This window comes from Doryrhamphus excisus, linkage group LG8, assembly GCF_037039965.1.
Source record: "Doryrhamphus excisus strain RoL-2023G ecotype Guam linkage group LG8, RoL_Dexc_Guam_v1.1, whole genome shotgun sequence".
NCBI classification, from domain to species: Eukaryota; Metazoa; Chordata; class Actinopteri; order Syngnathiformes; family Syngnathidae; genus Doryrhamphus; species Doryrhamphus excisus.
This window is the reverse complement of record NC_136364.1, coordinates 2,408,238-2,422,860: the sequence shown is the minus strand read 5'-3', so window position 1 is coordinate 2,422,860 and position 14,623 is coordinate 2,408,238. Positions and strand designations below refer to the sequence as shown.

Sequence of the window (14,623 nt, the reverse complement as noted above, 5' to 3'; positions counted from 1 at the left end):
TTGTCTAGTAAACAATAAACAACATGGCTGCTGTGGTGTCTAGTAAACAATAAACAACATGGCTGATGTGGTGTCTAGTAAACAATAAACAACATGGCTGATGTGGTGTCTAGTAAACAATAACAACATGGCTGATGTGGTGTCTAGTAAACAATAACAACATGGCTGCTGTGGTGTTTAGTAAACAATAAACAACATGGCTGCTGTGGTGTTTAGTAAACAATAAACAACATGGCTGCTGTGGTGTCTAGTAAACAATAAACAACATGGCTGCTGTGGTGTTTTGTAAACAATAAACAACATGGCTGCTGTGTTGTTAAGTAAACAATAAACAACATGGCTGCTGTGGAGTTTTGTAAACAATATGGCTGCTGTGGTGTTTAGCAAACAATAAACAACATGGCTGCTGTGGAGTTTTGTAAACAATAAACAACATGGCTGCTGTGGAGTTTTGTAAACAATAAACAACATGGCTGCTGTGGTGTCTAGTAAACAATAACAACATGGCTGCTGTGTTGTTTAGTAAACAATAAACAACATGGCTGCTGTGTTGTCTAGAAAACAATAAACGACATGGCTGCTGTGGTGTTTAGTAAACAATAAACAACATGGCTGCTGTGGAGTTTTGTAAACAATAAACAACATGGCTGCTGTGTTGTTTAGTAAACAATAAACAACATGGCTGCTGTGTTGTCTAGAAAACAATAAACAACATGGCTGCTGTGGTGTTTAGTAAACAATAAACAACATGGCTGATGTGGAGTTTAGTAAACAATAAACAACATGGCTGCTGTGGAGTTTTGTAAACAATATGGCTGCTGTGGTGTTTAGTAAACAATAAACAACATGGCTGCTGTGTTGTCTAGTAAACAATAAACAACATGGCTGCTGTGGTGTCTAGTAAACAATAAACAACATGGCTGCTGTGGTGTCTAGTAAACAATAAACAACATGGCTGCTGTGGTGTCTAGTAAACAATAACAACATGGCTGCTGTGGTGTTTTGTAAACAACCATCAGCTGATGCGGTGGTGACCTGCCTGACCTTGCACTCGGAGCATGGAGATCTTCTGCAGGAGTTGGCCAGTCCTCCTGAGGCGGCTAATTGGCTGTGACTTGTCACAGCGAGCCAGTGCTGAAGGGAATTATTCTGCAGTGTCACTTTGTTTGTTTGCGTTTGTGCATCATCTTTTGCAGGGACGACCTTCCGACATGCATCGTAACGGCGCCACATCGCTGCTTTTCTTCTATTAGAACCTCAGTTTTGGTTGTTCTTGCAGCCTGACTGTTGCAAAGAGCGATGAAGACAAATGGGACCTCACATGACGGCAATCGCTCCTGACAACGGGTCGTGGACATAGCCACTGCCCCGCCCCCTGTGACACGCTTAGCGGGAATGCATGCTGACATGAATGCACACTGATGAGGGTCAACAGTCCTGCAGGGGGCGCTTCCTGCACCCCGCTGCGAGCCCCGTGAGTCAGGGACCATCCCTCAGCCTACCTTCATTTAACTCATTCTATTCATATCCGCCATTTCACACCATTGGGTTGTATGGCTACGTAAACATGGACCCTACCAAAAGATGATCATTTTCAAGCATAACAAATATTTTATGCTTTTGTGTCTGCTGAAATATCTAAACAACTATACTAACATAAAAAATAACCATTTATTTACAAACTTAACACCGTCAGATTTACAATTTCCATATTTGGAACTCAAATGTATGTGTGTGTGTATGTGTGTGCATCTACAACATTTCCCTACAAAGTTTTACCCTCAGCACGCTACACTCCTCCACTCACTCTCACTTCCTACTTCCTGTCATGTGATTTGTCCTTCCGCACCATCATATCAAATGCCTGATATGTCTGCCCCCTGGTGGCCGATTTTATGGCTTCAAACTGCGCTAAAGTACTAATGCATTAACGGACAGTTGTATCAAACTAAATGTAGAAAACGTATAAAGATTGTTGGGGTGGCATGTTTGGGATTATAAAAACATACAAAAAATTATTGGTGCTGAATTAGTTGAATAAGATTTACTTAAACTAAAACCCTCAGACAATCAAGCACTAGCCAATGGAAGTTAGCGGAAGGAATCCACTTTTAACAACAATGATCCAGGACACACATGGAATGACAGCAGGAAAAGATGTTTACAATGTTTGCTGATAAGAAAGTGGACACCAAAGGACTGGAAAAAGTACACACAGAAACAAAGGAACCACAAACACAAACACCTGATGATGATGGTTGCAGTCAGGTGTGCACAGGTGGCTCCGCCTACGGAACGCTTAGCACATTCTGTCACCATGTGTGTCAATCAATCAATCAATCAATCAATCAATCAATTACAGGTGAATGTTTAATAAATGTGTTGACAATGGGCCACCATGATGCTGAGTCCTGTTAATCAAATATGAACTTGTAGTAACGTCAACAAGTTAGACGGGTTCATTCCTACAGTAAATAAGAAGCCAATTTAATCCTACTAAGGATTCAATGAGTCATGCCTGCTTCCTAATCATCGGGTAACGCCCTTCACATGCGTGCATCTACATGTCTTCCTCATCGACACTCATCACCTGCTCTTCATATGCTTCAATGGATTTATGAAAGTATTTTTTTCAACATAAGAACGTGTTAACAACAAAAATAGTCGAGGTACGTACATCACTGTGTGCCAAATAAAAACAAACACCAACATTGTATTGTGAGATATGAATGTACACGTGAGCATACTTATTCTAGAAATGTACAGTATTACATGTAATCATGTTTTTCATTTCAAGTTGACAAAAAATACCTCACAGATGCTTTGCAAGATGAGGGAGAAGGAAACCTTGAAAGATCTATTTGGTAATGGTAATGGTTTTATTTCATTTGAACATGCATCAGATTACAATTGAATGCATCCCATAATCAGTTCACACTTCCACATGTCCAAAAGGAGTAGGAAGAAGCAAAGCTTATTAAATCCTACCCCTCCATATGGTACTTTTACAATCAGTAACTGTTACATTTGTTCACTTCCTGCTTCCCATAATTCAGTTTAAAGGTTTTTTTTTTTAAATAATGTACCTCGTACCAAAGTAGGAGGTGATATGAGCATCCAATGCCATAATGGGTACCATAGTAAGTGTCAATATAGTGATATATATAGCACATCATGACTGGTTCAAGACTCTTCATCCTTGTATTTAGCAAACATCAACTGCTTGTATTGTTTCTTGAATTGGCTCATCGTTGTGCATTGTTTGATTTCCTTACTCAATCCATTCCATAGTTTGATTCCACATACTGAAATGCTATGGCTAGCATAACGTAGTCCTAGCATAGAAGTGTTTCAAATGTACTTCTTCCCTGAGATCATATTTCTCCTCTCTTGTAGAGAAGTATTGGATGACATTTTTACGTATTTTTCATTGGTTATTTTTAGCCTTATGCATTATTTTAGCTGTTTGAAGATGAACTATATCAGCAAGTTGAAGTATTTGTGATTTTAGAAATAAGGAGCTAGTATGTTCTCTGTAGGCGGCATTATGAATTATCCTTACTGACCTTTTTTGCAGTACATTTAGCGAATGAAGATTGCTTTTGTAGTTATTACCCCATATTTCCACACATATTTAACCTTAACCCGATGCTATGGAAGGTAGGATTATGAAGGGTATGGTATGGATATGGTATGGAAACTATGCTATAGAAAAGTAGGATTATGGAGGGTATGGTATGGAGACTATGCTCTGAAAAGTAGGATTGTGGAGGGTATGGTATGGATACTAAATTATGGAAGGTAGGATTATGAAGGGTATGGTATGGAGACTATGCTATGGAAGGTAGGATTATGGAGGGTATGGTATGGAGACCAAACTATGGACGGTAGGATTATGAAGGGTATGGTATGGAGACTATGCCATGGAAGGTAGGATTATGGAGGGTATGGTATGTAGAATAAGATATGTAAGGTAGGATTATGAAGGGTATGGTATGGAGACTGACTATGCTATGGAAAGGTAGGATTATAGAGGATATGGTATAGAGAATATGCTATGGAAGGTAGGATTATGAAAGGTATGGTATGGAGACTGACAATGCTATGGAAAGGTAGGATTATGGAGGGTATGGTATGGAGAATAAGCTATAGAACGTCAGATTATGAAGGGTATGGTATGGAGATTGATTATGCTATGGAAAGGTAGGATTATGAAGGGTATGGTATGGAGACTATGCTATGGAAAGGTAGGATTATGGAGTACAGGATTAAAAAGGGTATGGTATGGATGGGGGTATAACTGGATGTCAATATTCTAGATTTTATAACACCGTTTCTGCAATATTTTACATATAGAATGTTTCTACAATAGGCTCCAGCACACCGGTGACCCTCGTGAGGATAAGCGGTAGAAAATGAATGAATGAATGTTTCTAATGTTTTGTATTGTAAAGATATATCCATACACTACTGTTTGTATCATCCAACCATCTTGAAAATGCTCAAATATATGCGATTGTTGCTTTTTGTACTGCCTGTTGCGTGTGCGTGTGACACCTGAGATGAGGTTGCATGTGAGGAAAGGATGGTTGCATCAAGAGAGACCTTCAGAGTTTTTAGCTCAGAGAAAGATAATCTTGAAGGAACTTCCTTCATTACTGCAGTGGACTCAAACGTACGGCCCGGGGTCCATTTGCAGCCCACAGCCTGAGTAAAAGAGTAAAAATGAAATGAAATATGTCTTGCATCAGAAGGTAGGATGATTATTGATAGGAGGCAGCTGTTAAAAAGGAGAACTAAGCCAATTAGTGTTTACTGATGCTCCAAAACAGCTTCGCTAAATGTTTGGAATTTAATTTGAATTATTCTACACTCACACACACACACACACACACACACTCACACAGTGTTTGTTTATTGAAGTCATTTAATGCTTAAAACAAATACAAGTTACTTCACTGGGTCATCACAATTTGAACAAGTGATTTTTTTCTGAGCATATTAGAAATATACATTCACATGGCTGCAGACTATTTCTCTTTTTCATCCACCCGGAACGTGGCAGTGAGCGTTCAGGATGGACTTTGGAGAGACGCTGGTCCTCTTGGGCTGCAGTCCAAATATTTCACACACAGCGGACACACAGTCTGTACACTATTTACAAGCACACACTCAATACAAAAAGGAGATCAGGATGGAATGAAGTCATTATTATCATTACAAAATGGAACGCAACATCAACCTCTTGTGTCACTTTGTGCTTCAACCAGAAGGGGGCAGCGTTTGACGCTCGCAAGTTCATCTCCTCAGCGGCTTGTGCTTAGAAAAGTTTCATCTGGCCCTTACACCATCCTTTCTTTCTTTTCAGCTGACATCTTGTCTTTCTTTGTGTTCGGTCAATAAATGTTTGTAGGCACTAAATTCACCAAAACATAAAAGGATTTGTAAAAAAAAATGAATGCACAATATCTTTTTTTTTTAACCAATACTTTCTGCTTCTCAAAGCCCGATATGGTATCAATAACCAGTAACCTGCACACCTAGAAGTAAGGACTGGAAGAGTGTTGATGAGTCCTAATGAAATATCATGACTACTACCAGGAGAACCAGAGTATAGAGGGGGAGGAGCCACCTGCTGCGGCCCAGCAAGGTGCACTGTATTTGGGCACACGCTCCGAGCAGCTGGTGTGACGCCACGGAGGTCTCTGGCAAACCTTTGAAACGCTGCTGTGCTGGAGTTTCAGGTGGCTGGTACGGTTTTTCGTGTGCTCCATGAGTTTTTTTTCCCCTCATTGGAGCATTTGGTTCAACTAGCATGCTAAGTGAATGTTTGTTTCCAAGTGAGCTCGGGGGAAGTTACAATATAACCCTGCTTAGCTACTCTTACATTGCCCATAGGTATGAATGCGAGTTGTTTGCCGCTCACCCAAACTCAGCTGGGGTAGGCTCCAGCATAGCAGAATAAGCAGCACAGAGGATGGATAGATTTTTTTAACCGTAAAAAATGTTTACGAGGCAAAGAAGCTGGAGAGCAAACGAACGTCTAATTAAACCCTTCACCCGACTGGAGCTGATACATCCAAGATAAACAAGGCAGTAGAAAAAAAAACAAGAAGAAAAAGACACTTAGATGTGAAATTAAAAAAAATACACAATGAGGACATGCGCATCAAAAACATAAAAAAACTGTACACTGTAAAACATTCTCCAGCTAGCACAGACATTTGATCCCATTTATGTGTCATATTTCTAGATTTATTTTCAACCTCGCCACCCATGAATCTCCGCTGCAAATGAGGACGTACACATGCATCAAATAAGGCGTTATTATCTTTCTATATTGTTCAAGTGGCACTCAACCTGGGCTGAGGAGGCAAACAAGCACTTACACCAACAGTGTTTTTTATCTTTCAACAATAAAGACAGAGAAAAAGCATTCATTCCTTTCAAAAGACAAACACCAAGAAAAGCAGCAGACGACCTATTCCGCCCCAAGATGGCCGCCGTCATGTTTCAATTCCCTTTCATTATTTTCCTCGGCGGGCTCCAGAAAAAGGGACGCTCACCGATCTGCATGCACACACACACACACACACACACACACACAAACACGACCCCCCCTCCCCCCAACACACACCCACACCAAACAGACGCTTTGTGCACAACATAAATAGCGGCGAGTGCTCCAACCTGTCCGAGTGACAATGCTGACATTTTCCCTGGCAAATGTCAGGACACAGGGTGGGGTGGGGAGGACGCATATCATCGCCCCCCACATGACCACTTAGGGGGTGAAGGAGCCCACACCAAGAAATAAATGCCAAAGTCTGCAAAGGTTTCATCCAAGGTTTGAGGATGATTTAGGAATGGAGACATCCAGTGTTGGACTTTCACGCATGTGCGGCAGTCTTTCATACGCAATACAGAGGACACCGCAGTTCCTGATGTCAACGGACATGGGGTCCCAAGAGGAAGGGAGGGGGCTCAGGCTGGGGAGGGTGGGGGGGTGGGGGTGCAGTTTGAGCGGTGATGGAGGTGACGGAGGGGAGGCGAGGGGCGCGCGACCACGAGTTGTTTGCCCGCTACACGTACCACTCCTTCTTGGAAATGACCGAGCCGTCGGTTTGGGAGATCATGTCGTCAGCTATCTCGGGCTCGGGGTCGTACTGGAAGGTCAGAGTCCGTTCGTCGTAGTCGCGGCTCTCGCCCTCGTCCACTGTGAAGTACGGCCTCTTCAGGTCCTCTGCCTCGCCGTCGAAGTCGCGCTCGCTCGCCTCAAAGCCGCCGCCCCCGCCGCCGATTTGCGTGGGCTTCTTCTCGTCATCCGAGTCGTCGGGGTACTGCAGGTTCTTGGCCATGGGGGGGTGTGCGGGCATCCCGCCGGCCTTGCTGTAGCCGTTCCCGAACACGTGCTTCTTGGTGCTGTAGTCGCCCTTGAAGGTGCGCTGGCGGCGGCGCAGGAAGACGAAGAGCAGTATGGCGGCCGCGCCCAACAGGGCCACGCCCCCCACAGCCACCCCGATGGCGACACTTGCATTGTGCTGCTCCTGCGGGATCTCATCGCCCCCGGGTGGGTTGTTAGGGAATTCTGGGTAGGAAAAGACAGATGGAAGGGAGTGTGTCAGTGCTCTGGTGGGAGGAGGAGGTGCCACTGTGCGGGTGGGAGGAAGGGAGAGGAGGATGGGAAAGCAAAGGGGAAACAGAGGACCCCCCCCACGGACCCCATGGCGGACCCCGGTGGCAGGCAGCTTTGCATGCAAGTTCGTACGGGAGTGAATGGTTCATGCAGCAAACGTGGAATTGCTCCCCCACAAAGAATGAAGATCAGGAAGTGCTTGGGAAAGACACGGACAGGACAAAACAGCTGCTGCGTCACGTGGAAGCGGCCAATCAAAATGCAAAGCTGTCATTGCGGCATTCCACCGAGCAAACACCAAGGAGGAAAAGAGGAGAAACCGAGCGTGTCTGAGCCTGCTGAGCTTCCATGACATCATCAAGTAATCTCGCTGCCACTCGTTTCCACGCACCTCAACCGCCCCTTCAGTCACCTCTTGTGGGCCGACACCTTGGTCGGACACACCGATGGTCTGTGTGCCGTGACTATGCCAACCTTGGAGACCTGCTACTACACATGCAACCTCACAACAACACATGGGTGGCCCCCCCGCCCAGGTAGACATGTTCTTGCCTGCACCTTTGGAGACAACGACCAACAGCAAGCTTCCATTCGATCCCAATATGAACATTTACAAATGAAGTGCTTCGAGAACTGCATGATGTTTGGAGAACTTCAACACAAGAATCCCTCTTGCAGCCACACACACAACTTGGGTGAAGTCATATTGGTAATGGATGGGGAGATAAAATAGTAGGATTCAATGCCGTAGCCAGATATTGTTACACTCCTCTAGGATGAGACTGTATATTCGCTCTATGCTAACCTTGGTTTACTAAACATGGTGCTGCTTCACTGAACTGCTCAAAACAAAATGTTAACAAGCAAAAAAAAAAAAAAAAAAAATGTCCGGCAAGCGCTCAGGTCGACTATCCATCACCATCCAACTAACATTACAAACAAAGCTTGGCGGAAACAACTCAGTGAACAGAAAACAGGCTGAGATATTGACATCTTAGATTAGAAGAAACAGAGTGCTTAAAGAAGAGTCAGCAGTTAACAGAAGTAGGACTACTGTAGTTATACTGCAGTTATACTGTAGTACAGTCAGGATATAGGCCAACACTTTACAGTAAGGCCTGATCAGGTCATATGCAAATGAGGAAAACGGCGTTGTGATGAATTCAGTGTAAAAAAAGAAGAAGTCAGTATTTCACGTTGTTCATGACACGTATAAATCCATCACACCCCTGGATGGAATTATGGCCTTTCACGCCGCATCTCGCCGCCTATTCATCTCAATGCTGCGTTTTCAAGGTTAGGCCGTGTGAGTATGTGCAGCCCATGCAGGCTCGTGTTGCCTGGAAGACGATGAGAAGGCTTTTTATCAGGCTGCTGGCAGGTGTCGCCGCTAGCGACAGCGTGTTGGTGGAACGCCTGCTCCCTCCTTCCCGCCCGCGTGCTGTCAGGCACCCTACGTAAACCCCATCGCCTTTTATTAACAAGAACAACGGCAGAACGTGTGGGCGGAGTCCTCGGGACCCATTGGCAAACATGTGACCTGGTGGAGCATGGACAGGAAGTACGAAGGATAGCAGCGGGAGAAGCACTCCAGATTTGGTGGTAGGCAACGATGCCAACTTTTCCCTAGCATGGAAGGTGCTAAATGATGTCATTGTCTAATTTGCATATCATTTGCATATGATGTTGACAAGGGGCGACACGGCGGTTGAGTGGTTAGCGCGCAGACCTCACAGCTAGGAGACCAGGGTTCAGTTCCACCCTCGGCCATCTCTGTGTGGAGTTTGCATGTTCTCCCCGTGCATGCGTGGTTTTTCTCCGGGTACTCCGGTTTCCTCCCACATTCCAAAAACATGCTAGGTTAATTGGCCACTCCAAATTGTCCATAGGTATGAATGTGAGTGTGAATGGTTGTTTGTCTATATGTGCCCTGTGATTGGCTGGCCACCAGTCCAGGACTGGTCGCCAGCCAAATACAATAAAAAGCGTATACAAACACAATAAAATGTGAGGCAAACACAAAAGAAGTAGAAGTAACTTGATTCATGGCTTGTTCCTATCAAACTGTCCATCATTTCATCCAAATGAATCTCAGCCAGGCCTCTTAAAGTTCTCCATATTGAGACGTTCTTTAAATGAAGAGCGAAGGAGAGATGAGCGTGTTTATTCTACATAGCAGTATGTGCTTTGCAGACCCGCCGCTGCTCAGTCAGAACCCAAAACACAAAACAATATGTGCTTTCCCGATGTTAGAACACTCCCCAACCACGCCAGGAAACATGACTAGAGTTGTCGCTAGTTGCTGGTGGAAAACATGTGGGGATGTGGCCAGATCTGACAGCACGTATCCTTCATCGGGTTCTGAGAGCCAGCGCTGCGTATGTGAGGAATCCTGTCGCCTTGCTTTAGTTGATAATGAAAAGCATTCATACCAACAATCATGCTCCAACGCTGAGCTGTAAGGGTTCTCGTACATAAAAATGTACAAAGCCTGACCGATTGAACGGAGACATTTCCATCAAAGGTGTGCTAACCACGTGCTCTTACGGCATGTTGGCTAGCATTGTCATCAGTCCCCTTCCTCAAACTCCCGATGTGTTTCTTTTGTGTTTTGATGAACCCAGACATCCAGGTTTAGGATGTGGTAAATCCTGTCAATCTACACGGACGGATCCTAAGTCGTCATTCCTGTTTGAGAACTTCCTGATAAAAAACATTTCTTTCATCTTCATTGCTTTTTTGGCAGATTTCCACCACAGGCGTCATCACCTGACCCTTTTTGGGGTCGCCATGAATCCTCATTGAGGCTAACAAAGCGCGAGTGATGACAACATCACAGAGGTGAGGATGATGAGGATTACGTTCTTACTCTGCTGAGCCTCATCTTCGGACTCTGTGGGAGGACGTTCCTCCACAGGGTGACCAGCTGTCCTGCTCATCCCATTAGCGCCATACCCATTAGCAAGAGACCTTTCACTTGGGTTAGTCGACACACTACCGATATGATACCAATGGTAATAGCAAGGTGTACACTGTACACTGAAGAATCGATGCCGGTATCGGCACATTGGTATCAGCAGTATGAGTATTTTGGTATCTATGTGCTCGCTACTGCTGCCTGCTTTGCTGCAGTTTTTTTTTTTTAGCAGCAACATCAGCACTTTGGAGAAGAAAAAGGCTGCTATAGTTGGGTCAGTTTGTTTGGGTTGAAAAAAAAACTCTGAAAACAAATGATCAGCTCTCAGCCATGCGGGTGTTGCGAAAGCCGCTCTCAGAAGACGGAAGGCTTGGAGAGCCCTGGTCTACTGGAGATGATTTGGAGTTATTTGCAGCTTCTGGGAAGGATTTCCAACCAGATTTTGGAGCGTGTCCCTGGGAATTTTTGTCCAATTGGGAGATTTGCGCAGCCAAATCTGTTCCCACAAGACACCCCCCTACCCCCAGTATGTCTTGATGAAGGATGAAGATGAGGATACTGCAACTCATGACCTAAGTCCAATATTCCAAAGCAAAATATGGTCTGCTGGGTTGACAATCATTGGGATATTTCCAAATAGTCACAACTGAGTAGTCACAATAGTCACATTTTGAAACCATTCATCAACTACCAAAATAGTTGTTGATCCACTGGCTCATTGATTCATTGACTAATCGATGCAGCTCTCATTTAAAGACTGCATTTCCTACTACAGTTCCCATGATGCATAGAGTGTAGAGTCAGGCAGCGGTAGCGTGGACGCTAATATCAGCTTTAGAAGTCTTATGCAGTGATGATGGTGTGATGTGACAAATGTTAAGTAGGTTTGATGAAGTGCAGAATGACGACAGCTTCTGCTTGGACTGCAGCAGCTGTTCAACTCCCACGGGAAATAAAAAAAACACATCTCACGTCTCACTGGAGCCAACGAGTGATGCTGGGAACATGAAGGTTTGTAGTGTGTCTTTCTGTGTAATTTCCCATGTTACAACATGAACACCAGCGCTTCTAGACATGTGCGTATATATTAGGGATGCACGATATCTCTTTTTTCAAACTGATACCAATAATTTTCTGCTCCTAGGATGCTGTTAACAAAAGCCTTTTTTATATCTACCATTCTAAAATACAGTTTGCACCTGGAGAAGAAGCAAGTGCACCTGTTGATGCGTTTAATGAAATATCATGACATGACTACGACCAGGAGAGGAGTATAGAGGAGGAGGAACCACCTGCTGTGGCCCAGAAGGGTGCACTGTATTTGGGGACACGCTCCGAGCAGCCGGTGTGACGCCACGGAGGTCTCTGGCAAACCTTGTGCACTTTTCCAACGCATCGGCGTCTCAGGTGGCTGACTTTTTGTGTGCTCTTGCCCTCATCACAGAGCATTTGGTACAACTGGCATGCAGAATGTCTCAGTTACAGGTGAGGTCAGGGGAAGCTATACATGTGTTTTGTCTTGAAATAGCCTGGAACTGATACTACTTCTATGCTTTCATATACTTTTAGTCATTTCACATGTGAACACTGCTCTTTACAGGTAAGCTCCAGAAGTTGCAAACAGTCGGAGATCCATCTTCCACTGGTTTGGTGCACAGCAGGGACGCGTACTTGCAAAGCCAACGCAGGGCAGTTTCTTTTAGCGTAGCAAACTTGAAGTGTTAAGTCCAAGACTTTTCCTCATGCTAAGGTCATGTGTTGTTTTTGTCCGTGAGTAAGTAAACAAACTGAAGAACACGCCGGGAGCAACAAGACAAGCAAAGTTGGCTGGGAAAGAGAGGCGAAACAGACGTTCTTCTTTTTTTTTTTTCAAGCCGATCATGTCGGTACATGCGCAACGAGCGAGTCGGATGGCGCTAACATTCCAATCACACGGATGGTGTGTCGCGATGGGGCTGTGAGGAGCTTCAAAGAGGTGTGGGAGTGGCACGGTCATGTGACTCAGGGAGGATGAAAAGCAAAATTAAAGGGCGACGTGCAGACGCTGGGGAGTGGAAGACAAATAAAGATGACGTAACATGCCAGTTAATTCAGCCAACTGCTATTATTATGAAGATTATTATTATTATTAATTTTACCTGGCCATGTCTGGATTGGTTAGGGAAACGTTCACACTGGCGTATGAATATACTTAATTTGTACTTCCTGGACTTTCCCCATGCTCACCTCCAGCAAAGACCACCACACTCTACAGGTTATACAATATATATTTATGCTACATTATTACATTATTATTATTACTATATGTATGAATAGTCACAATATTACTGCGGCCTTCATGTGTTATTAAAGTCCTTTTCACCCTACTATGAGACACAGGCTGAGGTTTTCATAAGCGGACGTGTGTTGTGTGTGACGCCATAAACCTGCCGTTCACCTGAAGCCTCCATAGCAACCGCCTTTTTATTCTCTGATGGAATAAACAAAGGCATAACGCCATCAAAATGGAAGGAAAAGTCACAATTTTTGGTCCACGTTGAGATCGCTGCAAATCCCACCAAATCTGACAATGCAGTTCCTCGGCACAGTAGTAGACATGGGCCATGGATTATATAGTACATGGATCCATATACCGTGGATACTGTAGTCGTACTTCATAAGGTTGAAAATGGCTTTGTGCAGGCTGATGCCAGTGTTTCCAGGAAGCTAGTGGGAATGCTAGTGGGAATGCTAGTGGGAATGCTAGTGGGAATGCTAGTGGGAATGCCTTCACTGTCTGGAAATCCATCCCCAAATGCTCTCCATCGAATGTAGATGAGGGGAAGACACAGGATGGTCTGGAAGAAGTCCTTTGTCAAGTGTTGAAAAAGCCAGGCATTACCACGGAGACCACGGCCTTCAGTCATGAGAGATGCCCCCCTGCATCTCCACATTGCCGGTTGCCGGTTGCCGTTTGACGGCCAGGCACGACCTGAAGCTCCATTATTCCACTGTGCCTTGTGGAGAACACCAGTTAGGGTGGAAGCCATCAGGGAGAAGAAAACTTTCTTCCAGCTTTCCATGTCCCATGTTTGGTGCTCTCATTCCAAACCTTGAAGGAGACCAGGCCTTTGCCATCAAGACATGATGACAGTGTGAATACCTGGCACATTTTCCCAGTCTTGCCAATTTTCAACTGCTCATAACCTTTTGATCAGGATCATTTAAAATAATTTTTAATCTATTTTCCCCTGTCCTCATCTTTATATTTTCAGCATGTGAGTTGCCTTGCATGCCAATCCTTCACCTGTCGGGTTTGCCTAACCCTAACCTGACCCAAATATCCCAGTAAAGGCCTTAGGAGACGCGCAGGTGGGGATCCATTTAAAATATGTCTTTCAAAAGGCTGACAAGCTGAGACTCGGAGAATATTTGTACAGTAAGAACGCAGAATGCTACTTGTGTGTGTTGTAATCTCACAGCAGCAGCAGCATCACATCCAGAAGTGACCCCAGTCCACTTAGACACGCTCTCAATGACCTGCGGTGTGTTGCTTTATCGAGCACAAACAGGAAGTTCTAGTGAGGACTATAACTACGTGTGCGTAATGAAGGTCAGCCATGTTGCAGATAAATAATGCAACACTACTGCTAATAAAAAAGCACCTTTAGCGTGCCTTTAAACAACATCGTGTTCTCCTGAGAGCCGGCGGAGCCAAGTGGATGTGACGTAAGAATGAGTTATTGGGTCAGCACACATTACGCCGTACAAATCTGCACGCTCGTGTGCTTTTTAAGCAGGCGAGGTCGGGCCAGCTGCTTGTTTACCATGCAGCTCTGCTGTGCTTCTATTTTTTAATTCTGTCGCTGGATGTCCACGCAGCAGATCTGGAGCCAGCGGCCCGACCCCGGGACAGCGTCTGACCTACTTGACGGCGCTCTCGGGAAGGCGTGACATCGAGATGCGAGAACGGGACGCTTGGGCTGCAACATCGGAGTGGTGTGTGTGTATCCTCCGGAGAGGCCAAGCAAGCACGCCGTGCACAAACAAATGTGCTCGCCTCTCGTGTTTGCTTCCCTGATGACATTTTA

At 44.7% G+C, this 14,623-nt stretch overlaps 1 protein-coding gene across 6 annotated transcripts in view; it reads right to left on the bottom strand.

Moving 5' to 3' along the window:
• Window positions 1-14,623, bottom strand: part of nectin1b (nectin cell adhesion molecule 1b) — a 121,257-nt gene that overhangs the window by 53,107 nt on the left and 53,527 nt on the right. The window contains exon 6 of one of the 6 annotated variants that reach the window (XM_058080335.2): window positions 6,445-7,588. The exons of the other annotated variants lie outside the window; for them this stretch is intronic. Within the exon in view, the coding sequence (XP_057936318.1) occupies window positions 7,083-7,588 (506 nt within the window). The 3' untranslated portion in view covers window positions 6,445-7,082. Of the gene's footprint in view, window positions 1-6,444; window positions 7,589-14,623 lie in introns of those variants that run through there. 6 annotated transcript variants of the gene reach the window in all.